Consider the following 24896-nt stretch of genomic DNA (forward strand, 5'->3'; position numbering starts at 1 on the left):
CAAAGTCAACATCTAGACAGAGTTTATTTTTTGGAAGAAGTTTAATCAAAGGCAGCCATAGGCATGTAAATGAATTTGAATACATTTACAATATTAAATTTATATGGACATGCAAAAAAAAAAAGACTTGTAAATAAATGCATTATGAACTGATACTGATTTCTTCAATGGATCTCCAAACAAAGTTTTAACTTAAGGCACTTTTATTTTGCCAACAAATAATGATGAACATTAAGAAAACTGTCCACCATAAAACAACAAATAGCTAATGTACCTGAATTCTTCATTAAAGAATGGAGTTTTTTCTTTCACTACCAGTTGCCTAGTGTCCACCTTCTATCAATGTTACAAGCATGGCACTGAGAACAGAGACAATGGAAAAGATTAAATTTGCAGTCTGATGTAAATTTGCCATTTTGATGTAAAAATATTTTGTAGTTGGTTTATAAATATTTTACTAAAATCTACAGAAAATAAATCACTGAACTGTTTTGATTACGATCCATCATTTTGTGCATTCTGAAAATTTTCATTGATGGGAAATACAAACATGTTTTAATAACTGCATTAAAAATACATGCAGACTAACTTTTCCACATGTAAAAAGCAACTTACCACCTGTACATCATAAAAAGTGAATGGGGGCTGATTACATCTTTGTCCAAATTAACCCATTAAAAAGATTTTAAAAATGCAATGAAACTTCTTTAGAACTTCAAACTCTAGCTCAGACACCCCTGGTTTGGAGTTTTTTATAAGGAAAATTTTCTGAGGAACCACTGCTTTACAAGCATTTTATTTCATTAAGTGCTAATCCTTTTTTGCAATAGGTAAATCTTTGGGGAAAAAAATCTAGATCTAATATATATAATGAAGTTTCATTGCACTTAAAATTTGTTCACCGCTACACAAAATGTTGCTTTTTGTAATTTACTGAATTTATTTATATTACATGCTTAATTCAACCTGAATTAATGTGGGGGACATTATGATTCATCTTTTCTAATTCTAGAGGGTGGGATTTCCCAGTGTAATTTCTCCAGCATCTATTCAAATATTCACCTATTACTTAAGAAAAATTATAGGAGCCTTAATAAATGAAAAATAAGGAGAAAATGCCATCCGTCTTGCTCAGATACCTCAGTACACAAAACCGAGAGCTATGTTAGCCCCTGCCAATCATTTGTGACATATGAGGGTGCTCACTTCCTCATTGTGCTTTCATCACACCAACTTTGAGCTGGGCCCTTGAGAGCTGACGTGATTGTTACTATGTCTGATATCCTCAGGCAGCAAGAGGTGAAAGGATACTCATTCTAACAGTTCTCTCTCTACTCCTGGGCCAAGGGGAGTAAATCAAAGAACAAATGCAACTCTACCAGGAACAAATCTGCAGTGTAAACAGGTATGTCTCAGGGCTTATTGTATCTAATTGCATTCTATTAGGTTGGTGTACAAGTAATTGTGGTTTTTGTAATTATTTTTAACCTTTTAAACTGCAATTACTTTTGCACCAACCTAACATTTCAAAGTCTTATCTTTAAGGGGAATGGAGGTTTCCATTTATCCTAAGACCATTTCCTGTATCTCATGAAGCAAATTATCAGGTTCTGTCAAAGGACAGGGCTTTCCTTTGCGATCGATTATTTAAAGCAAATTAATGCACTTGCTAAAAGAGGGGAAGGGAACCTCTCAGGATAGAGGATTAAGTGGGAGGTAATGTGATAAGACTAGATTAAAATTCCCAGTTGCCTTCTTTATAACGCACAGGGGAAAACCAGCTTTAGGTGTTTCCTCAACTTTCCATAGAATCTTTGAACTACAGGACCTTTCCATGACTTACTAGCTTCCTCACCTAAAAAAGAGGGACACAACAACAACCAAGGTATACCCTACAGCTTTCGTGTGCAAAATGATCAATAAATTAATTTCACTTCTGCAAAATATAAAGTGCATACCAATGCTATGCAATTGTAACACTCATTCTCGAAATAGTGTTACTGCTGTTTGCAATAGTGAGCTACACAAATATATGGTTCAAACTGAAAACTGGACTGTTAAGTACCAAGAATTCTTGAAAAGAAATAAAAACAACCAGGATGGAACACGACTCACTCCCTAGGCACGACATTCCCAACTCAGTTGTTTCGCCAAGGCAGTAATTGTCATGGCAGTGACATTGGCAGTCATGGATATATTACTTTGAAGAAAAATAACTTCACGAACTCTAAGTATGATTCTTGAGAGGACAAAAGAAACAACAACAAAAAACCCCTGATATACAAAACCAGCTGAAATGTAAAGATTCATCTTCTGAAAGCAGATATGTTAACTTAGTGAAAAGAATGGTTGTAATGTTTTGGCAAAGTCTTTCCCAGCCCAGAGTAAACACAAAACGAGCAGGCTGGAGTGAAATCGTTTCACAGTGTACAGAGCAGTTCGCATGGACGCTGCCACAGCAAAGTAAGCGGACATGTATTTGAGGTCGTTTGCATAAGTCAAACTTTGCAATGAGTAACTCACCTAGGAAGATAGGAATTATTTCTATGATTTGCAAAAGAAATGATCTAGTAAAGTTGTACTAGCTACATTTTTAAAAAAGTACTTCTACATGGTTTGCTTATTATAGACAAATCTATTCACAGTATGCGTGACTACATTACATGTAAAATCATATGGCAAAAGAAAATGAATTAACACAGAACATGGGAAAATATCCCCCACATGTTTTAAAATGCCCTGCAATTTTCACATTCAAAATTTTATGCATCTAAATCTAAAAAAATATTATATGGAATACTCTTAAGTTACACAAACTGATAATAATTTACTGTCTTTTTTTTTTACTCTAATAGGAGCAAATTACCACATACTTGAACAAAGTTAAAATAGTTACTATTTCTTTATAATAAATTTGATGTATAATTTACTTTACTTGTGCTTTTTGCACCAATTTATAAATACAGTATACGTAATACACAACCAAGACGGACACCAACATTAACAATTAAATTCAAAATAGCAAATACTTACCATACAAAATAAACAGCAAATACATCTTTTATGAAAACCAGAGGTTTCTGGACTTGGGGGCCAGATTCTCTGGAAACCATGTCAAGTTTGAGCTCTGAGGAATCTCAGGCCAGCTGTGAGATTTTTTTTCTTTTAACTCAAGTTGGCATAAGGTTCAAGAAAAGCAAAACTGGAGAGTCATTTTTGCCAAATCTGGCAATAAATAATTGGAACAATTCCACCGTGGTTTGTTTGGGCCTTTAGAATTGACATGTTGTATCTTCACAAAGACTCTAGTCAATGATCTTGCCACTGAAAACAAATTTGAATACAGCTACTTCTAACAGGCTTCTACAGGTCTCAGTGTGGCTCTCGTGGGAGCCTGGGCGTAAGTTCTTGGTCTCAGAAGCTTAAGTACTAAGCAACAATCCGTTTCAGCACCTTTTGACCACAACGAAAGCCAAGAAAACTTCTACATAAATAAAAACAAAGTTTATAAAGTGCTTATGAAATTACAAACATTTCAAATTAGAGCAATGCAAATAAATGTCCATTTCACCATCAAAGGTGAATCCAGAATAAATGGGTCACTTTCCTGTCAAGATCTGACATGCCTTTCAAATCAGTAGTTTGGTCCGGCACAGTTTGCAAAAAAAATAAAATAAAATAAAATAAATAAATAAATAATCTTCATCATTAATGAATACATAAATATTTCAAATCCACCATAATTCATTCTTTCTATAACGATGAGATTAAAAAAAAAAAAAAAAGAAAAGCATCAATTTCAAAAGGTCTCCTACCAAACCCCAGAGTAGGCCTGCATGATCCACATTTTCAAACCTACTTTCAAGTTAAATGCAACAAAACCAAACCACACCTCCTCCTTTGCTTTTGGTTTAAACACCTTTGTATGAAATGTAGCATAAAATATAGGAAAACTTCAAAGAAATGAAAGAACAAAGGGACATTCCTAAAGATGACTAATGCATTAAATGTGATTTTTCCATTTTTCAGTGCAAACTTAAAAGTTCACGTCTTGTCCTCTTCCAGACTTCAGAAGTGTGAAGGATGCCCGTAGGGAGTCACTCCTTGCTGTGGCTGGTTACCTAATGAGAAAAATAAATGCAAATAAATGGCAGATGCAAAACTATGCCATAGACAGATGATACCCTCTTGTCACTGCTCTCAGTAACAGCCTGAGGAGAAGGGGAAGAGACTGGCCAGGAAGTACAGTGCTGGCCTAGAGACCCGAGTGGCGGGGTGTTAACACCACAACTGAGTTCATTCCGCAGAGAAGCTAGGGCCATATCAGAGTCCCACACCTGCCAGCACAAGGCTGAGGATGAGGGGAACTGGTCTATCCAAAGTCTATCTCTGATCTGAGAAACAACTCAATGCTAACAGACAAAAGGACTGTAAGTATCATAAAACATTTAAAGTTCTCAACATTTTTATGAAAGTACACCAGAAATTCTTTAACACTAACATTGGAAGAGGTTAGAGAAGTAGCTTGAAACTGGACAATTTTCTGCAAATGGTCAACACACATGTAACAGAGAACTGTGCAAGAGTATATGTATATATAAAAGCAGCTATGTATGTGTTAACTCAAGTGTGTGCCTATGCATACATGCACATGTGCGCACGCACACAGAGAAAAAAACAGAATCAGTAGGTCCAAAGAGAGACAGGAGTAGAACTAGCTACTGCTGGCCCTTGTCTGGTAAGACTATTCAAATCCAGAGGCCCCATTCGATAGGCTACAGTAGAAAAGGAGCCCTCTGGAGTTGTGCAGTGGGCAACTCAGCTTAGATGCCCTTATTCAACAAAGGAGGTTGGCACAACTGCTAACATCAGGCAGCAGAGTATATATACGCAGACCTCGGAGATGCTGCAGGTTCGATTCCAGACCACTCACTGCAATAAAGTGAGCTGTAATCTTCTGGCTGGTGGAGGGTCTTGCCTTCAATTTGTAAAGAACACAGCACCTGTGAAGTGAATGAAACGCGGTGTGCCTGTATGGTGGTTAGAGTGGGCTGTGGAAGGAGAATGTCTGAGTGCCACTCCCAGCTCCGTTCCTCACTGTTAGCTGAATAACCTTGGGTGAATGCGTCAATGTCCCTGGTCTAGTTGTTTCCTCACCTACACTATGGGAACAATAATCATATCCAATCTCATGGGGTGGTTTAGGAATTAAGTGAATGAATACATGTAGTCATGGTGTGCCTGCGTCCAAGAAAGTGCTCCATAAATGATGGCTTAAAAAATAAACAGCTGCCTTTCACAAGCTCTGGGAAACATTAAACAAGAGGTGATATGCTCCCTAAATAGGTACTACTACATACAAATCATGGGTACATATTTCTAAACACTAGGGAAAGAATCTAAATTATAAACCCATTGTCTTGGCCTTAAAATTATATTCTCTTTAGCCAGGTGAAAATATGATCTTTGGAATTAATGAAACAATGAAACTTTAACCACACATTTGTTTCATGGATCACACCTATTAAACAGAAGTTGGAAAAGAAGACTGAGTTAAGTGATTTAACTGAAATTAAATGAGGCTGTAAGAGGAACATACATTTAGCAGGAAAAAGATCTTGGTTATGACTGGTAGAGATACAAGGTATATGAGCAGTACGTCTTCCGCCAGGCAATCAACAGACAGCAGCCAGGCAGAAAATAAAACCAAGCTGCCCCCTTTTCCTCACAATATCCTACGAGTCACCCAACTACCTTCACGAATAGGTGCTCTTCACTCTGTACCCCAAAAGCCTACAATCTGACACCAGGAGAAATTGCCCCCCTCACTCCTCACTTCATGGATGAAATATTATATGTCCCAGATAATGGCAGCAGAGTTGAGGTCTCCTGACTTCCAGGCCAATATTCATTGCATCACAGGGGGCTGGCTCCCATTTCTAAACGAATTTCCTGTCCCGTGACTCCAGCACAGGGGTGATTCGATTCACAGAAGCACGCTGCTTGGCATCCAGATGAGGTGGGTTGAAATGGGTTGGAGAGATGCACTCTAGACGCAGCATAATTAAAATATATATATATCGCACCACCTAGCAGGCAAGGTTACTGAGGAGGAACAGTGTCCTGCCATGCCCTGTGTGATGTTACAGGTTCTGATTTCTCTATCGGGAAAGGTAGGATGGTGCAGTGGTAAGAGCAGCCAGGAGACGGGTCTAGTGCTTGGCCTCCCTTTATCTGTGATCTTTGGGGGTGAGCGGGGCCTGACCTCCTTCATCAGTACCCTACAGGGTATCAGCTGAGCTGTTCTTGGAACCTTCCAGATTTATAAAAGGGGCACCTGCAGTTCCACACGGATTCCCCCAAATGAAAAACAGTTCCAGGTTCAGATGGAAGCAACAGGAAAACATTTTCACTGGAAAAAAAAAAAAAAAAGACTAGGGCGTTTCTAAGGAAAGAAGCATTCAGACCACAACCAAACTAAAACACGATGAGAACACCTTGGACTAAACCAAGGATGAACATGGTATGGAGGAAGACTGCAGTTTCTGAGGAGCCAGCACTGTTTTGCTTGCTTGCTGGCGTGTCATTTCAAGGGAGCCATCTGCTGGGCGCCGGAGGGGTACTTACTAGAAAGCTGCTTCTGGAGCTGCCGCACCAGGGCGGCCGTCTGTTGCTGCTGTTGGGTCTGCTGCAAACCTTGCCTGGGAAACTGTAATTGTGACAGGAGAGAGAGAGAGAAGTCAGCCTCTGGTGCCCATCACAGACGAGAGCGCACAGAAGCGGCTGCCGGGGTTAGTCTGTAGTGTCCTTTAAATACTTCAGGATAAAGGTGCCACGCCCGGTGTGCGTTCATTCATTTTCATCTACACCTTAGTGCACACCTTAAGTGGCCAGTGCATTTAAAACCCCATCTCCAGGCAGTTACATGGCTTTATTTGAAGAATCCTGATGAAGGAGTCCACGCTCCAGCGGTGGCCCGGGACTTCCAATATCCTTGTTATCTCCCCCTTTCCCAGGTGGCGAATGAGTCTCACCATATGCTAAACCGTTTTCATTTTGGCAGTGATGTGTTCAAGCACCGCAGGCCCTGCCTTGCACGGAGACAGGAATGTGCTGAGGCAGGGCAGTGCCCTCAGGTCTAGGATTCTTGGGACGACGGATGGATGATGGTCGGCCAACCCCACTCCCCCGCACACTGTGCCCAAAGCTTAGGGTGAGCCCATTGAGGCACCAGGGGCACAAGCTTTAAGGAGGCGCTCACTTCTGGGGTTGTGCAAGTGTAGGCAAAGCATGAGGCCCACGTGCCCTAGTTCTAGCCATTAAGTTGATACAAGAAACTATGATAAAAGAATCTATCTGGGTAGAAGCAAAATTATTTTTGATTAAAATCATTGGTAGTGCTGATTTTTTCCCTTAACCTTCCAATTTCAGACCGTCACGCTTTTCTTCCTTCCCTTCTGTCCCTCTCCCCCTTCCCGCCCGGCTAATTGTTGATGTAACAAAAGAAGTGTTCTAATTTAATACACGGATATCTTAAGCAAAAACATCCGAACTGTGCTGGCTTCTCACTTACCCACAAGGCACCTTTCCCACCAGCAGGGGTCGCAGTGCTCACTCGGCCTCCTGCGTGGAGGGTGTCAGCAGGCCAGCCTCCTGCCTTCCGACTTGTAGGTGGGAGGGGGCACTCCCAGGGCAGAAGGAGACCAAGCTTTGGTTTTTGCCAATTTACTTCATAATGGGTGTCTGCTGGTGGAACGCATTTCTCTGGGAGGGCCACAGCTCCTGCCAGCAGCCCTCTCCTTTCCTCTCCCTCTTCTTGCCCCACAGGCCCCAGCAGTAGTTACTGCTCCCAGCCCCAGGCGTTTCATCACCCCCAGTTAGGGTCCCTTAACCCTGTCCATACCTCTGTAAGTAGTCTTTAAAAAAAACAAAAGACAATTACCCAGTAGGAGTGAAACATACATTTCCTCCTCAGAGTTTGCCAATATCACCAAAAATAGCCTAGGACTGCCAGATTTAGTAGATGAAAATACGCAACACCCAGTTAAATGTCAATTTCAGATAAACAACAAATTTATGTTTGGTTCTCAGTATGTCCCAAGTAATATTTGGGACATAATTCCACAGTTATTCACTGTTTACCTGAAACTCAAATGAATTGGGGTCCTGTATTTTATCTGGCAACCCTAATTACAGGGCATTACTGGATTCTTTTCAAGTTGAATATGTGGCACGACACCTCGCTCAAGTGTCTTCCATTAGACGGTGAGTGACTTAAGGATAAAGACTTGGGCTTGTCTATTAATATATCCCTACTCTCCAGCAGTGCCAGGCACACAGTAGGTGCTCAGGAAACATGAACAGAATGACTAACTCTGAAGTGCCTTCAATTTCCAATCCTTCCTAATCACAAGAAAGATACACCTCTACCAATGTCACTATTTCCCCTGATACAAAGAAGGACAATGGCAGCTTGCCATTTTCTTATTGCCCAAATCAAGAGGGAAAAAGAAAACAAAAGTCCACGTTTCACTGATGTGAAAATGTTTGTAATACGAAGTGGTTTTTCTAGTCAGTGTTTTCTATGCTTATTTGGAAGTATTATCCTATTTATTTAAAAAAGCTAATATGGTTCTATATGCTAGGCAGTGTTCTGACAGTGTATAGACGTTAGCCCATTAAATCCTGACGTGGTAATACCCATCCTCAGTGTCTCAAACGGAGTCCTGGGGCAGATGTGGTTTGGGATTGGATACATGTATGATTTATTATGAAACAGTCATAATATACAGACGAAGCAAGGTCTAGGACAGTGCCCCCTACACAAACAGCTTACATTTCTGAAGCAAAACACAGGAATAGTCATATCAGGTAAAACAAATAAAAAGAGCTTTATGTCTGTTCACATCAGCTTTTGCTGGTGAACTCAGATTAGGTTTAGCTGTTCAATGAGTAATAAATAAAATTTCCGTTTTCACAGGTGTCTGTATTTTGGAACTGTGAACTTTTAATGCTAGTATTGTCCCTTTATAGATTGAGGAGCCTTAGGCTCTGAGGGGTTAGTCACTTGTCCATGATCCCTGTCAGGTAGTATTGGGGCTGGAATTCCGACTAAGCTTTCTGGGTCCAGAGCTCATGCTCTTAGCCACAATCCAGTACTAGCCTTAATTGGAAGTATTAGCTTTCAAATATTAATTTATTTGGAAATAATCACAACTTCTAAATGGCTGACTGCAAATATGTCTAATCTCAACTTACCAGCTGATTAAGGTACAGTGCATAAATATAACATTTGTTCATTCGACACATACTTAGCTGCCTTCTTTATGTTCCTTTAAAGTCAGCTTCACACAGAGTAATTCATAGACTGAAACACTCTCGTCATCTCCCCTGTCTCTCTATTTTGAAGAGCCACGGCAGTAACTAGTTACCTGGAAAGTTAGCGTGCGCGCGCGTATTTGTGGGTGTATATGTATGTTGGGGAGTGGCAGGTGGTCTGCTGGGTGGCCTCAAGAGATTATAGCCCTTGGGGGGACCCCAAGACTCTATTGGGAGTATTTACAAGGTCAAAACCATTTTCATAATAACCTAAGAAATTTGTTTTTTATCCTCATTCTCTCATGAGTGTACAATGCAGTTTTTCAGAGGCTACATAATATGTGATATTGCAACAAACTGAATGTCTTTTTAACTCAGACATTAGAGAAATTTTCAAACATGCAAAACAATGTCATTCTTCTCAGTAACTTTTTATTTTGAAATATATGCCTACTTTTCATTTAAAAAACTATTTATGTTCAGATGTAATGAGTTGTTTAGAATTAACAAACAAATATTGTTAACATTTAATTTTTAATACAGTAAATACTGATAAGACATGTAAAAGCTCATTGGGTCCACAAGTTTTGAATGTGAAGGGGTTCTGAGGCCAAGAAATTTGGGACCAGCTTCCTTAGGCTGACCGGAAGGAAGTGGTGGGAGGGATCTACGGCCCAGTCTTCTTAGTTGTCGTGTTTCACCATGTCTGTTTCCGTCAAGGCCACCTGATACTAATTTTAACTTGCATTAATTGGTATATGGATATGAGCAGGCAAGAGACCACATGTGCGATTCCCAGGGCCCTGGAACCCTACAAGCCCCCCTGCCCCCCCCACCCCCCCAAATCTCACTGCTGAGCGTTTCAAATCAAGTCACTGAACTCCTCCCTCCAGCAAAAAAAAAACCGGGACCCTGTATGGCTGAGGAAGCATAAAACCATCAGGAGAAATTTCAAGTCATCTTCCCATGCTCCTCCCCAAACTTACTGAATTAGAATTTCTGGGGCAAATACGCTGAAAATCTGTGCTTTTAAATGGTTGCCTCAGGTGGTCTGATGCTTGGCTAGATTTTGGAATCATCCCTGAAGTGAGCTGGAACTTTTCTTTTTCCAAAACAGGTCAATAAATAGGTCAATTGAGGTTTCCTAGAGGTCCTAAAAGTCACAATCTGGGTATGTTTAACTTTTCCTGCTTAAATGAAGAGGGAAAGATTTTTCTGGACTCTATCCATCCAAGAGACGATCATGGCTTCTCTCAGCTCTGTGCCTCTGCAGATGTTAATCCTTCTCCTGGAATACCCTTCCTCCTCTTCCATCCTGCTCTGCACCCTCCTGAAAACGAACCAGACTTCAAAAAATCAGCTCAAGCTGTCACCTACGCTGTCCGGTGAGTGAATCCACTGCTCTGGTAGCCTTATTACAAAACATGGTGTAACCTGCCAATTGCTTCTCTCTCAAGCATTCTGGATTTTGACCTCCTTGGAGCAGGAGCTGTGCCGGGCTCCTGCTGCAACCACAAGACAAAACACAGAGTCTCCAGTGTCAGGTGTCATAGGCCAACAAGCCATGGCCACTCGCCAGTAAACACGTTCTCTGCTGAACTAAAAAACATACATTAAAATGTATCTTGATGTATTCTGACTGACCCCTAACTGTCTATTTTGACAACACACATTTCTTTAAGAACATTACAATATTCTGCTCAATCATTACTAAGGGAAAAATGCATTACTAACGAGTAATTTCTAGTTAAATACATGCCATGGACTCTTTCTTTGTCTCAGAAAAGCTGACTTCTTTGGGCTCGTCCTTTTGGAGCAGAAGCAGACACTGACTCGTCACGAGCATAAGCAGGGCTGATGGACCTAGCTCGTTCAGATGACTGGCCTTCTTTTTTTAAATTAAATTTAGTGGGGTGACAATGGTTAGGAAAATTATATAGGTTTCAAGTGTACATGTCTACAATACATCACCTACGTATCACATTGGGTGTTCACCACCCAGAGTCAGTTAATTCTCCTTTCTTCCCTGAACTATGCACTATGCCTTTCTTTATTTATGGATAATGTGTGGCGTTTTTCCTTTACTGCTATGACATTCAACAAATCATTCAACAACATGTATCCAGATCCAGGCACTTTCCTGGGTTCACAAACGGGAATAAAATACTGTTCTTGCCTTCTGACAGCTATGAGGTTCTCACGAGAGCAAAAGAACTATTGGTGAGCAAAGGGACAAAGCACCAAGGCAACATTTATTTCAAACCTGCACTGGCAATTGTCAGAGTCCACAGACAGTTTCAGGCTCTGATGAGCACGACATAGCCCTTCATGCAACCAGTTCAGCAGAGCAAACAGCAGCATTGCAGAGGCCCCTCCACTGAGTGTCTGGACAGAAACACACCGGCAGGCGGCAGCCTCAGAGAGGACCGGCAGCCAATGGATTTCACGGTATTCAGTGTGCGTGTACTTACAAGGTAACGAGCAACTTGCATGCGGTAATTTTCTTTCAATCTGCACACCAGCGGTTTTTTTATTGGGAAAAAAAAAAATCAAATGTATCTGTCCTGTTAACAGAAATCTCCCGAAAATATCTTCTCCAACATCCTTTTATAAATATTACATCTCCTTTCCCCTTGAAAAGAAAAAAAAATCCAAACTCATGCAAAGAAAGGAAACATGGCTCAATAAATTTCTCTGGACCTCATTTCTTTCCTTTGAAAAGGAGAATGATATCTCATCTGGCTACTTCTACATTCCAGAGGCATTCTGAAAAACTTCTCAGTTACTCTGAATGGAACATAAGAATGTTTTGAGGACGATTTTATGACAGTTTCACATATGATCTTTGACTAAAAGTTAATGCAGTTGTTTAAGTAACTATTTCTGCCACTATGCATATAAGGCATGTATTTATTCAATGTGATACTGACAGAAAGATGAGTCAATTTAAAAAGCCAACGTTATAAAGCTTTCTGTTACTGTGTTTTCCCGGTCACACAACTAGGACACCCAGAGTTTAAGATGAAAAGAAATGACACAGCAGGATGGGGTAAACATCATTTTCTAAAAAGCTTGAACCAGCTTTAAAGAAAAATCATGGCCCGTTTAACATATTTAGCTAAGAGTTAATTTAATCATCACAGCTCATAAGCTTTAAAAGTAGCTTTCAAGTCAAGAACTATATTTAGGCCAAAACTAGAGAGGCCAAATATAATTTTCCAGCGAGGGCACCTAGTCTTGCTTTCCAGATGCTCTTCTTTCACAGAAAAGAGACTTAAATAAGCAAATGACAAAACAGGCATTGATATTAAGCCAACACCAGATTTAACTGGTTAATTACACGAGCTTTTCTTACACTTTCTTGCTCTTTTCACAGAAAAGCTGTTTTCTGATGACACTTTTGGAAAACGCGCCCATTTCTGTCCTCAGTTAGTTTTAACTGCTAAGTAGACACTTTTGATGGCAGTGACCAACCGGCCTGCGTGGGCGCTGATGGTCACTGTGCCACACGTCTCAGCTGCTCTTGTCAACAAGGGAACAGACGGATTGACAAGGGAACAGTCACAAAGCAGTGCATCAAGCCCTAATACTGTCTTTAGGGGTCCCTGCATTCATCCTCCCCCATCAAGCCTTCCCAGACTTCTCATACTCTTCTTGACCTCTGTTACAGGTTGCATTATGTTCCCCACAAAAGATATGGTGGGGTCCTAACCCTCAGCACCTCAGAATGTGACCTTATTTGGAGATGGGGTCTTTACAGAGAAGATCAAGTTAAAATGGTCCTTAGGGCAGGATCTGAGGTCATTAGGTAGGACTCGTGTCCTCATGAAAAAGGGAAATTTGAACACAATTTCCGTGAGAAGACGAAGGCAGAGATCACAGTGATGTTTCTGTGGGCCCAGGAACGCCAAAGGTGGCCAGCGAATCACCAGAAGCTCGGGGAAAGCTGAACAGATTTCTCTCTCACAGCCCTCAGCACGAGTAACTCTGCTGACACCTTGATCTTGGAGCTCTACCCTCCAGAACAGTGAGGCAATAAATACATTTCCCCTGCATAAGCCACCCAGTGGGTGGTACTTTGTTACAGCAACCTTAGCAAACCAATACACCTTCTATAGCTCTTTTACTATTTCCCATTTCTAGGGCCCTTCTAAGCCACCTGGCAGCAGAGAGCACGCTTGGCACAGCAGCAGTGGGCGCCACAACCTCCAGCAGCGTGCGGGCCTCCACTGTATGTACTGAGTAAGCACTGGGTGAATGCAAGTGTGACTGTCACCAGATAGTGGGAGGGAAGGCCTGGGGGGAGGGGCGTGTCTGTGTTACCACTGCCACTTCTCCCGAGACTGCATGAATCAGCGCCCCGAATGAGTCAGAGCCGGCTTCTCTGCAACAGCCGGCTTACTGCTCTGTCTCTAGCAAGGAAAGAAACAAAGAACGAAGAAGCACCCTGGCCAGGCACAAGAACTGGATCTGATGGAGATGTTTATAACAAAAGTGATAAATATATTTATAAGGCATATAATAAATCTTAGTGGAACTAATAAGAAAAGGAACAGTACCAAAAGATAAAAAGAAATATAAATGCTTTCTTAATATTGCTGAGGCTTTGTGCTTTTGCTGTTCTAACGATACACAATTAGAGATAACTTTTTTCTTATACTTCTGTTTTCTTTTATTGTGAAAAGACCAAAAACAGAAGAATAGGGGCGGCCAGATGGCTCACTTGGTTAGAGCGCAAGCTCTGAGCAATAGAGTTGCCGGTTCGATTCCCACATGGACCAGTGAGCTGCGCCCTCCACAACTAGATTGAAGACAATGAACAGCTGCTGAGCTGCCAGAGAGGCGGCTGGATGTCTCAGTTGGTTAGAGCGGGAGCTCTCAACCACAAGGTTGCTGATTCAATTCCTGCATGGGATGGTGGGCTGTGCCCCCTGCAACTAAGATTGAAAAACAGCGACGGGACTTGGAGCTGAGCTGTGCCCTCCACAACTAGACTGAAGGACCATGACTTGACTTGGAGCTGATGGGCCCTGGAGAAACACACTATTCCCCAACATTCCCCAATAAAAATTAAATGGTAACACCTACTGAACTCCAAATATTTATTTATGTTTCTATGAAAACAAATATACCGATACAGTCCTACTCTGATAAAGTTCTAGGGAAAACTGCTAGAGTATATTTAGGCTGTTTTAATTTTTAACAATCTGTGTGACATGAAAAATGCAACCAGATGTTAAAGAAAATGCCCACTTCTTTGATTCCAGAGCACCAGGGCTTACCAAAGGCTGCTGGGGCTGCATCGCTTGGAGGCTAAGGGTCTGACCCTGGGGCTGCGAGGGCGGCTGGGGCTGGGGGGGCTGTGAGGGCTGCTGCATCTAGAAAGAAAGAAAAAGGATTAGATCTTAAACACAAGGGGTTAATATCATTCCGATCATCTCTCCCCATACACCTTTTATTTAATTATTTTGTGGCAACAAAAATAACATACACCTGCCGCCTCCGTCTTTGCCTTGTCAAACTGTTCATCTTTCAAGGGCAGGAACTAACTGTGCTCCTCCATGAAGCCTTCTGGGACCACTCCAGCCCTAAGGATCACTTTCGTCAGTAGTCGGGGCCTTCACCATCTGTGCCGTCCTGTACTGTCCAGGGACATCGCCTGTACTTACTGCTTTAACTCCTTTCATGTCATTTGTCCTTCCACGTATTTTATCCTGCCTTCTACTACCAGGTCAGACAAAGACTGCTCCATAGTTATCTTTTCATTCCTATGACACATGGAGGACTCTGAGAGATTGGGTTTATTTTCTTTTAAGGAAGATGAACATGAAAATGAAGATGGAGGAGGAGGAGAAGTAGGTAGGAAGAGTTGTTTTTGAAGAACTCTTAAAGATTAAATATTTTTTAAAGGAAATTGTAGATGTGCGAAATTATGACATAACTGACCAGCATAAAATCAAACATCCTGTCTGTGACAAAGTTGTCTCAAATACACAACTCTTGGAAAACACTTCCAAGTCACAGAAGGAACAGAGAGCACAGGGGAAAATATTAATAGGTGGTTGGTCTCAATGACCTTTACAGCTTCCTCTATCCACCAAACACTTCATCTTGGTGATGACAGCATCCGACTTTTTTTTCATCTTTTGCTTTTTCCAACTTGGTTTGTATACTATCCCCCAATGTTTGTCTCGTTGGGGCAAGATAATAGCTATTGACACACGGCATTTCTCAGTAAGTGACGACGCTCATTCAAGAACTGGAATCCAAGCAGAGCTCCTGGCAGGGTCACTTCCAACGTGAATAACGTAAGTTCGTCTAGAAACCCGGTGATTACAATATGGAGCCAATTCTCCATCTGGCGTTCTGAGAGCTCTGCCAAGAAAGATGAACCCAACTTCATAAATATTAATTTGTTCCTCTATGGAACAAAAAAAGGAGTAAGTATAATCCTGCTGCAAAGACAAACCACTTTTCTTTATCTACAGGGAATGTGTTGGTAACGAAAAAATTGCCAGAAGGACATATTATGTTAATTGGTGTTAAAAAGTACATATTAACCAATAAAAAAGATTTAAAAAATTTGCAGCCCTAAAGAACACCAATGTAAGACAGAAAGTAGTAAATAAACAAAGAATGTAATAACTTTCCACAGTGATTTGAAAATGTGAAGTTTTAAAACAGAGGGAAATGTAAATATCAGTCCAAAAAGTTCTGAAACATATCCTTAGAACTTGGGAAAAAAATATTTTAAGAAAATATCACTATGAGTATTAATAGTCATATTTATGGTTATCTTAATAGTAATATTAACAAATGAGTACTTTACTTGCACATTCTTATTTAATTCTCACTATACCCTTCGGGGGTAGGTACTATAATTATTTCCATTTTACTTAGGAGAATTAGAGTTTTTACCATGTTGAAGATAAATAACATCTATACAATGAGTGGGACTGGACATTGAATAGGCCATACTCCCCCCAAACCAATTACCTTGTGTTATTAATTTTGTGATACAACTTCTTTCACATTTTAATAGGTAAAAATTGGGATGCAACTAATGGCATCTCACAACTAATGGCATCTTCTAATTAGGAAGCCTAGTTCTAGAGTATTCGTGTTGGCTTCTGTCTGTCCCCTGGCTGCCAACCAGAATTTTTTGGATCACACTAAATTCAGACCTGAAATCCACTTGAGCTTGTGGTTTATATTCTCAGCGGAGATATTTTTGCTTCCCTCCACCCAGTGTCATGGTGGAGACATGCAAGTTCCTTTGCTGTCCCTTTCTACATGGCAGGTTTATTTCTCATTGACCTCACACCAACAGAATAGCCGTTGGGTACCCCTGCTCTACTAGACTCCCCCTTTTGGTGTTTTTTTCTTTCTTAGCAATACATAAAGTGACAGGACATCTCAAGTTGGATCGCTGAGCCCACTGTACAGACTCCTCCAGCCATCTCCAATCCAATAACACAGAACAAGCTTGCGAATAACGAAGACACATGGAATAGGTCAATATAATAGCCTATATTTCTTAGACAAAGAAGGTAGAAGCAAGAATGTGTCAAGGGAAGGAAGAACCCTTTATCTAGGTGACTCAAATATTTCTATCACATAATTGAAAGATAGCTCTCTGGATTCTAACAGAGTCAAGACTAAATATCCCTTTCAAATATCCTACCTGTGTAATGCCAGGTTCACAGCCTAATCAGACCAGAGGTATTACAGAAACATTTTTGGATTCAGTATCCATTTAGGAACCTGATAAAAGCTCCAGACAGCTTTTTTTTTTAACACATATAAGAAATTTTGCAGTCAAATTGCATGGCCTCTAGTTAAATAATGAGTGGGTAAGCTGAGGCTTATAATGTTAAAATAAATGCATCCAGAGACCCTCTTGAACCTTGGTGAAAGGGGAAGGATGCCTGGAAAATGCACTCTCCTGCCTGTGACCTAGTAGAACCCAGAGAAAGGAAGACCCTTGCCAAGTTGGAGCTGAATTACATCAATTGAGCTTCTAGTGTCAAATACACAGGATTCCTTGGAACTTGGCAATTAAAGTCTAAAATGCCTGTCATTTCTCAGGACTGCCAAGTACCCACCATGCACTGCCCTCGCCTCCCAGCCCCGTACCTGGAGGAGCCTCTGCTGCTGTCGCACCTGTGGCTGTCGCGGTCTCATTGGGTCCTGTGGCAGGGGCCCCGAGGGAAGGTTTGGGTGTGCCGAGGTGAGCACAGCATCCATTCCTGCGCCCATCAGCGGGCTCTGCTGGAGGGATTGATGGTTCAGTCTGGGGAAGAATCACACAGCTTGTTTCAGGCCAGGGAGACCGTCACACTTTTAATCAGTGCCACTGTAACATCACACACATTCAGAGAAATGACAGTGTTCAGTAATTTCTTGTACAATGCGAATGCAATAAAGGCCGGTGGTTAAGATCATCTCTATTCCCAGGGATGGACAAGCTCACTTGAAAAAGGACAACAAGCATGCTTACTACTTAAAGTAAAACGGCAATCACGTATAAATTACTTCCTAAAAAATGTATCAACAAGCGACATTAATGGAGCGTTTACTCGCGTAGGCAAGGTCTGAATGTCTGAAGTGTGTTATTTCATTAACTCTCCACAGTAGCCCTTACGGGTCAGCAGCTCTGCTATCCTCACTTTAAAAATGAGAAAAGACAGCTAGAGAAATAACTTCCCAAAGTTATTGAGACAGCAAATGGCACGGGAGGAGGGGGGCATTTCAATCCAGAACTTTGGGGCTCTACAGTTCAAGTGTTTAGGTAATATGCTATGCTGCCATTTATTAGAAAAATAATAAATACAGAAAGTGCCAAAAAAAAGTATACACATTTTTAAGAAAGGAAAAAAGACTATTAAGATTGTAATACTCAATATATACCGATAACAAAAGATGAATACAAGTCACGTTTGACGTCTGCAATTACAAGAGGTGCTCAAAGTGGTTACCATCAGCGTCCAGACACTTCTGATTACGGCAAACTACTGCTTGAGCAGCGTTGACCAAAGAGTCCAGTTGTATACAATTTTTTGGCACCCCAAGCATAACACACATTTTCCTAATTTACTTTCCCAAACGTGCTGCCATCAAGCCTGCCCACTTTCCCAACAGTGATTCGGTGGCGCTGACGGGCAGCCATCGCTAACACCCGAAGCCAAGCTTCTCTGCTATCCACTGTAGTACAAAATTTTGCAGGAAACTTAATTCTCCTAAATCGATGCCATCCAACAGAACTTTCTAGGATGACTGAAATGTTCCCAATCTGTGCTATCCAGTAAGACAGCCACTGGCCACCAGGACCAGCTACCTAATTTGTGGGTCTCAGACAAAACAAACTGCAGGGCTTCCTAACCAAAAGTTAGCAAGAGGGTGACAGAAGAGCATTAAATCAAGCATGGGGCCCTTCCAAACACAGCGACGTGTGACTGCCCTAATCACAAACCTTCGAAGCTGGCCCCTCGGGCTCCATGTGGCTCCTGCACATTTGAAACGTGACTAGCGTAACTGAGGAGCTACATTTTTAATACAATTTGAATTAGTCTAAATTTAAATAGCCACACGTGGACGGCAGCTACTGTAATGGACAGTGCAGTTAGCCACCCAGAGATCTGATTAAACAAGAACTGGAAAAAAAGCTTTTCTGATCCTGCTTTGCGAATCATGTCTGAAGTGGAAAAGGTAGAAACTAAAATTGAATACAACTCTTTTGGGCACCATGCACGATTGCTGCAGTCATAGACTTTAGAGTTCTGATCAATGCATTCTAGTAAGGCATTGCTAACCATATTTGACATTTTTTAAATCTTAGATACTTTTAGCCAAAAAAACCTTTTTTAAAAGGGGAAACGATAGAACACTGGAGGGAATATAACAGTATCATCTAAAACTACTACACCCATGCTACGGAAGATGCAAATCAAACTGCAGGGGCCTGGAATGAAATAGACAAGACGGGCCACTGCTTATTTTGAATCTCTGTCTGGGTGTTCCTAAAAATGAGGTGACAGAATGCAAATTACATGCAAATATAAAAGTTGATAAAAACAATATGAAGCGTCATGCCCTAGAAGAAACCTAGTAAGTAAAAGAATATGAGTGTCTACTATTGCGATCATCATTTCTAGATGGGTCACCTCTGAGAACCAGTCAAAGGCTGCAGGTATGGCGACGCCTGCTGCTGCACGTAGCCACTCGGCGGCTGCTGCATCTGTCTGAGTCTTTCCAGTAGTGCTGGGTTGGAATGTGCAGCTGGATAGGTTCTGGAGTTATAGCTGGGTGACAGGACCACACCGCCAGCCTGCTGCTGTGGGGTCTGCTGCAGAGGCATCTGTGTTCCGTACATCGTATAGCCCTGGGGCATGGTCTGCAGGCAGGCAGAAGGCACCAAGTCAGTGTTGCAATTTATCACCAGCTTTCCTGTTGCTAAGATACACGGAGTGAAAAGTACCCAGGAGGAGCCCTCTGAAATCCACTCTTCTCTAATGCTCTGACGACTCAAAATCTGAAGAGGACAATAACCATGGAGGCAGAAAGACTAGCCATAAAGCTAGACAATGAACTGGTTACATAATAACTTACCAGAAAATACAATTAAAAAACAAAAAGAATCTTTATTTGGTTAAGAGATTAGTTTTGAGATCAGTTGCTTCTTCTGAGGGAAGGAAGGGCATTTTTCTTCATAGACAAGCAGCCACACTTTTCAAGCACAGATGACGTCACTGTGCAGCAGATGCCAAGCATCATTAATGTCATTTGCAAAATTAGTCCAAAAAGCTACCCCCATGCTCACTGTAAATTAAAATAATGGCATACGCTCTCCTGATATGTGACTCCTCCTCCTCGGATCTGATGAATGTGCCTACGGTAACTAACCAGTTACAAAAAGGAAAACCCAAATACTACCTTAACCAGGGGGTAAGGGTGTAATTGGCGACTATTCCATACCCTCTAGCCCAGCACTGTACCCACCATGTGAACACTTCATTGTTCTATGCAACATGAATATATGAGAACCTGTTCCTCTAAATCTTGACATCTAAGGTAAATGAAAGACCGGACGTTCCACTGGATCACTACCTACAATTTATAGAACAGAATGCCAATTAAAGTAGAAGAGGACTGCCCTTCAGCCCCTCAAAGCACCACATTATAATGCAGTCCAATGGCTCTGACTGGGAGAGAGAGTAATGTAGGATGCACGTGCAGCAGGCGTTGTGGATGGATCCAGGTTGTAGGGCTCGGGAGGCCGATCCCGGCTTTCCTTTCAGCTGTGAACACAATATGAATTGCCAGCCCCATCTAGAAATCTCACCCACACCCCTGGCTCTTGATGAGGGGAGGCATAGGGTCAAAGTATATGGAAATAACAAGATTCTTAGAAAAAAATTGCTCCTCACATTTATATTACATTACGGCAAGTTCACCATTGGCTGAGCAGCGCTGTGCAGCTGGTGTACAATTTAGTTTCATAGGTTGTCTTAAATCCTGACACACTTACTTCTACTTTACAGAGAAGGAAACCAAGACTCAGAGTAACACGCGCAATGTTACACGGCTAGTAAGTTGCCAGGGATTTTGCCAAGGTCTGATTCCAAGGTCAATTATCTTCTTATTCTACCATGATTCCTCTTTGAGGCTATCTTTGAATATGATAACCTATATATTACATATAAGTACTCTGGGACTCTTAAGCATCATTAATAGAGAAGTTTGAATTTAGTTTAGTTTTCAAGAATTTCTTAAAATGCTGTTTTTTTCTTTAATTTAATCAATCCTGAGACTGGTTCAACAATCAGTGGTAATGCTTTTTTGGAAATGTCAATTATAATCTGAAAGCAGAACTAAGTTCTAGATCCCATAAGGGAGTTGATACCTTATTTACTTGGTTTCCCACTTCAAATAAAGAGCATTACAAATCCGGGTAGCATTTATGAAGCAAACGTGGGTACCTGTGCTTGCTGCAGCCCTGGATACTGGGGGAACTGAGGGGAGGGCCGTGCTTGTGCAGCAAAGAGAGCAGCCTGGTCCCCCGGCTGACCCTGGAAAACAAAGTCGAGGAGAATGCTCCATCATAACAGCAAGGGCTTGATTTGAGCTCCTGGCTAATAACCCCAATAACCCACGACACCAAATCTCATTATGCGAATACAGAACTTGCAGATTTCCAAACTGCATTAATTCGATTTCTCATCAATTTCTTATGTGTGCAGAACTGTTGAACTTATCATGTCTTCCAAAGACTGCAGATGTCCCCAACGATAACACAGATATAAGTACAAGCCATAATACGCAATAAGCGGCTCTGAGACGGCGTTTCTGTGCACTCCCGGGTACAAATGCCCCTCCAGAGTAAAGACGTGGGTCCCTCATTGTGAAATCCAAAACCACAGAGACACACCATCCTGTGCCCGTAAGGGAAAGGCGTTGTACATACATATGCCATATACGAATTCCATGATTTTTTAATAAAGTTTCTTCATAGTGACCTGAAAATTGCCTATTTAGCTATCTAGCCAATGGATGAATTTGGTACCTCCTATGACTCTAAGAATCAATTAAAATATAATCAATAAAAATTTATAAAGTAATAGCAAATACAATTCTAACCAACTACAGTATAAAATAAAACCAACGAACATCTGTTCACTGATCTTAATACATATTTTGGCCTTAGGAAAATGAATGTATCCATGAGAGCAGTACGCATTTTACGTTTGGTGGTAGAAAGTCCTTCATGGAAGCTTGCAGTAAGAATCACAAAGAAGCCTAGCGTCCGACCGTCCCTACGTTTCTTCAGGACTTACTAATTATAAAGAATGGGGTTTATCCTAAGATAGTTTACTATTGTTTTATATCAGACGTCCACGTTTTTAAAAAGTGCTAAATTACAGTTATATAAAACATTTTAATGTTCCTGGAAAATGGTATAGATATTTCTAGCAAGGAGAAAGGCATACACATCTAGCTAAGAGGAAGAACACCAACCATTATTAAACATCTATTATGTATCAGTGAGTGGGCTTCTGGTTCTTAGTTCCATTTTTTCATAGGAACTCTATGGAGAACTCTAGGGAGAGGAGCATCATTCCCATTTTCTTCAGCTAGGAAAAGTTAGGCTCAAAGAGCTTAAGCAGCTCAGTGAGCTCAGCTACACCTGGCCAAGCCATTATCTGAGCGGAGGTGAATCTGACTCCAAAGCCCAGGGCTTTTTCCATTATGAAGAGATGCCTCATATGTGGTGTCAAGGATGAAGATATTTAAGAGCTCACTCAGTGCTTATTACTTAGGGACATTTACCATCTTAAACTTACTCCCAAAAATAACCAAAAGGAGAATCTCTATTGAGACTTGTTAAGAGATAGTGAACTAAAATGTATAACAGCAGACAGTGCAGCCCTTTCTTTGATCCCCACATAAAATCACTTGAGGGCATTTAAGAAACTTCAGCCTCTCCTAAGGGGACTGTTCACCCATACACAAACCAAACATGAATTTCTAACAGTATTGTCGTGCAGGGGACCTTGCTCACTGCGCCATGTGTCGTGCGGGGCAGCATGCGGGGTCTCAGCTCCCGCTCCCCACATAAGAACGCAGGACATGGTGAGGCCAAAAAGGAACACCCATGGAGCCATAGGTAGGGAAGCCATACCACTATACTCTCACTGGCAGCTAGGTTGGAGACACAGGAACCAGGAGCAACACAATCCGCAACCCACTGTCCACTTGTCTCTGCCAACCAACCTCACTTGCTAGCTGCAATCTGCCCTGCTAACTGTAATCTGCTCTTGCCAGCTCAGCCACCATCTTCTTGCTAGCTCCCATTTTCTGTTAGCGAAGCCACCGCAGTTACATTAATGGCCAATGGCTCACTGGTTACAGCTGACGGCCAACTAGCCACAGCTGTTGGCCATCCAATCACAGTTGATGGCCATTTACTACCTGAGTGAGCACCTTTCCATGTGAGGCCAAGAGCCTGGAAACTGCACTCCTGGCTCTGTCCCCACAGTATCTACTATGTTATCTGCATATAACAGCTTCAACAAGAATCTCACTTTCCACCGCCTTTAGCTGATTAATCTAAGTGCAATTCCATCTCTATTTGCTTGTGTCTAAGATAAATAGACCCAAATCCCTCTATGAGAAACCACAGTATCTGATGGCTTTTGATTCTCCGAACAGTATGCCGAAGAGTCATTGAATCAACTAGATCTTTAAATGCTACTCCTTAAATCAGTGTTCCCTGACTGTGTCAGATAAAGTCCCTGAAACATATTGTTGTGTTGTTTATGGAGACAAACATATATATAGTACCATTTTTACAAAGGAAGAAAAATGAATTGTTTATATGTGAATTAGAATCTTGTCATCCATAAGTAGTCTATAATACCCAGGCATGCCCTGTTTTGGCGTGAAGGGAAACAAGATGTGATTTGTATGTGCAGATGCATAAAACAGATCTTTTTAACTCTTTACTCTTCCTTTGCTTTTGATGAAACATATGAAACAAACTGCGACTTACATGTGGGGGAAACTAGCATACTAATAAGGTAAGTATCTGAGTTACTGGGCTACACTCTTTTCTTGACAACAAACTGTTGAGACTGTGGAGATTGAAAAAATATGAATTAAAAACTATTCTACATTTTAAAAAGTCACAAAATTACCATTCAAGGAAAAACATTATAACTTCAAAAGAAAGAGGAAAGGATCGAAAATTTCAAATCAGTTTTTATACTCTAAAATTCATGCATTCTCAACCATTTTTGTCAAAAGGTTAACTTTTATTTGTGAACATATGATACTCCCTCCCACGACCTACTTATGTACCGTAGGGTAACAATTCAGGTATGTGGTATCATCCTGAGGTAATCACAAACACCCCAATTTGGCTAGCACTCTCCAAGTGCTCTGGGAATAGCTTTATTATTATATGTTGCCCCGAATTATTTTGAAAAATACCCAGTCTCTTCCATCAAACTGAAATGGCCTCCTGCCGTTCTTTGGTTTTTCCTAGAATAATGTCAAGAACAGACTAATTTCAATTTGTACAAATAGTTCAATTTGTTGGGGAAAGAATGAAAAAGAAAAGTTCTTTTGAAAAGTTCTTAACTTGGAAGATTTTACAAATGCTAAATGAGGACCATAATGTGGGAATAAGCAAGGAAATTGAAAGTTGAGATTCAGTAAAAGTTTCTTAATGTTGGTGGGGATGGTTTTGCTGCATTGAATCAGGAAGGGACTACTCATCCAAACTGGGACAGATGAGGACAGCAGGTGCATGGCCGGTGCACGGCGGGTGCACGCCTGGCAAACAGGGACACACAATCACCTTAGTTATTCATAATTCATTTATCTGTTAGTTTTGGAAAACATCCTCAGCTTTATTTCGTTTAGTTTTAATTGGTCCTAGCACTGTGTCTGGTATATAGTAAGTGCTCTATAAATACCTGTTGAGAAAAATCTAAGATTTACTTTAGTGTATCTGTTAACCAAGACTTCCAGAGGTAAAGTGGGATATATATCGGGGGTGCCAAAAAAATGTATACGAG

The 24896-nt window shown here is 41.1% G+C and overlaps 1 protein-coding gene and 1 long non-coding RNA gene across 15 annotated transcripts in view; one reads left to right on the forward strand and one right to left on the reverse strand.

The window, feature by feature from the left end:
* Positions 1–5: 5 nt before the first annotated feature.
* MED12L (mediator complex subunit 12L) overlaps positions 6–24896 on the reverse strand; it is a 313410-nt gene continuing 288519 nt past the window's right edge. For 13 of the 14 annotated variants that reach the window (XM_074333588.1, XM_074333592.1, XM_074333596.1 and 10 more), the window contains 6 exons: positions 21297–21386; positions 19482–19711; positions 17455–17611; positions 14601–14696; positions 6628–6709; positions 6–4121 (listed from right to left, as the gene is read on the reverse strand). In XM_074333588.1, coding sequence (XP_074189689.1) covers positions 4069–4121; positions 6628–6709; positions 14601–14696; positions 17455–17611; positions 19482–19711; positions 21297–21386 — 708 coding nt within the window. In that variant the 3' untranslated portion in view covers positions 6–4068. The remainder of the gene's footprint in view (positions 4122–6627; positions 6710–14600; positions 14697–17454; positions 17612–19481; positions 19712–21296; positions 21387–24896) is intronic. The other variant, XM_074333601.1, reaches the window with a different exon arrangement.
* On the forward strand, positions 11570–14149 carry LOC141571719 (uncharacterized). The gene is made up of 3 exons (XR_012496789.1): positions 11570–11792; positions 13462–13549; positions 14015–14149. It is a non-coding gene; the product is annotated as an uncharacterized LOC141571719 (long non-coding RNA).

The sequence above is a fragment of the Rhinolophus sinicus genome, linkage group LG01 (genome assembly GCF_036562045.2).
Source record: "Rhinolophus sinicus isolate RSC01 linkage group LG01, ASM3656204v1, whole genome shotgun sequence".
In the NCBI taxonomy this organism is placed as follows: domain Eukaryota; kingdom Metazoa; phylum Chordata; class Mammalia; order Chiroptera; family Rhinolophidae; genus Rhinolophus; species Rhinolophus sinicus.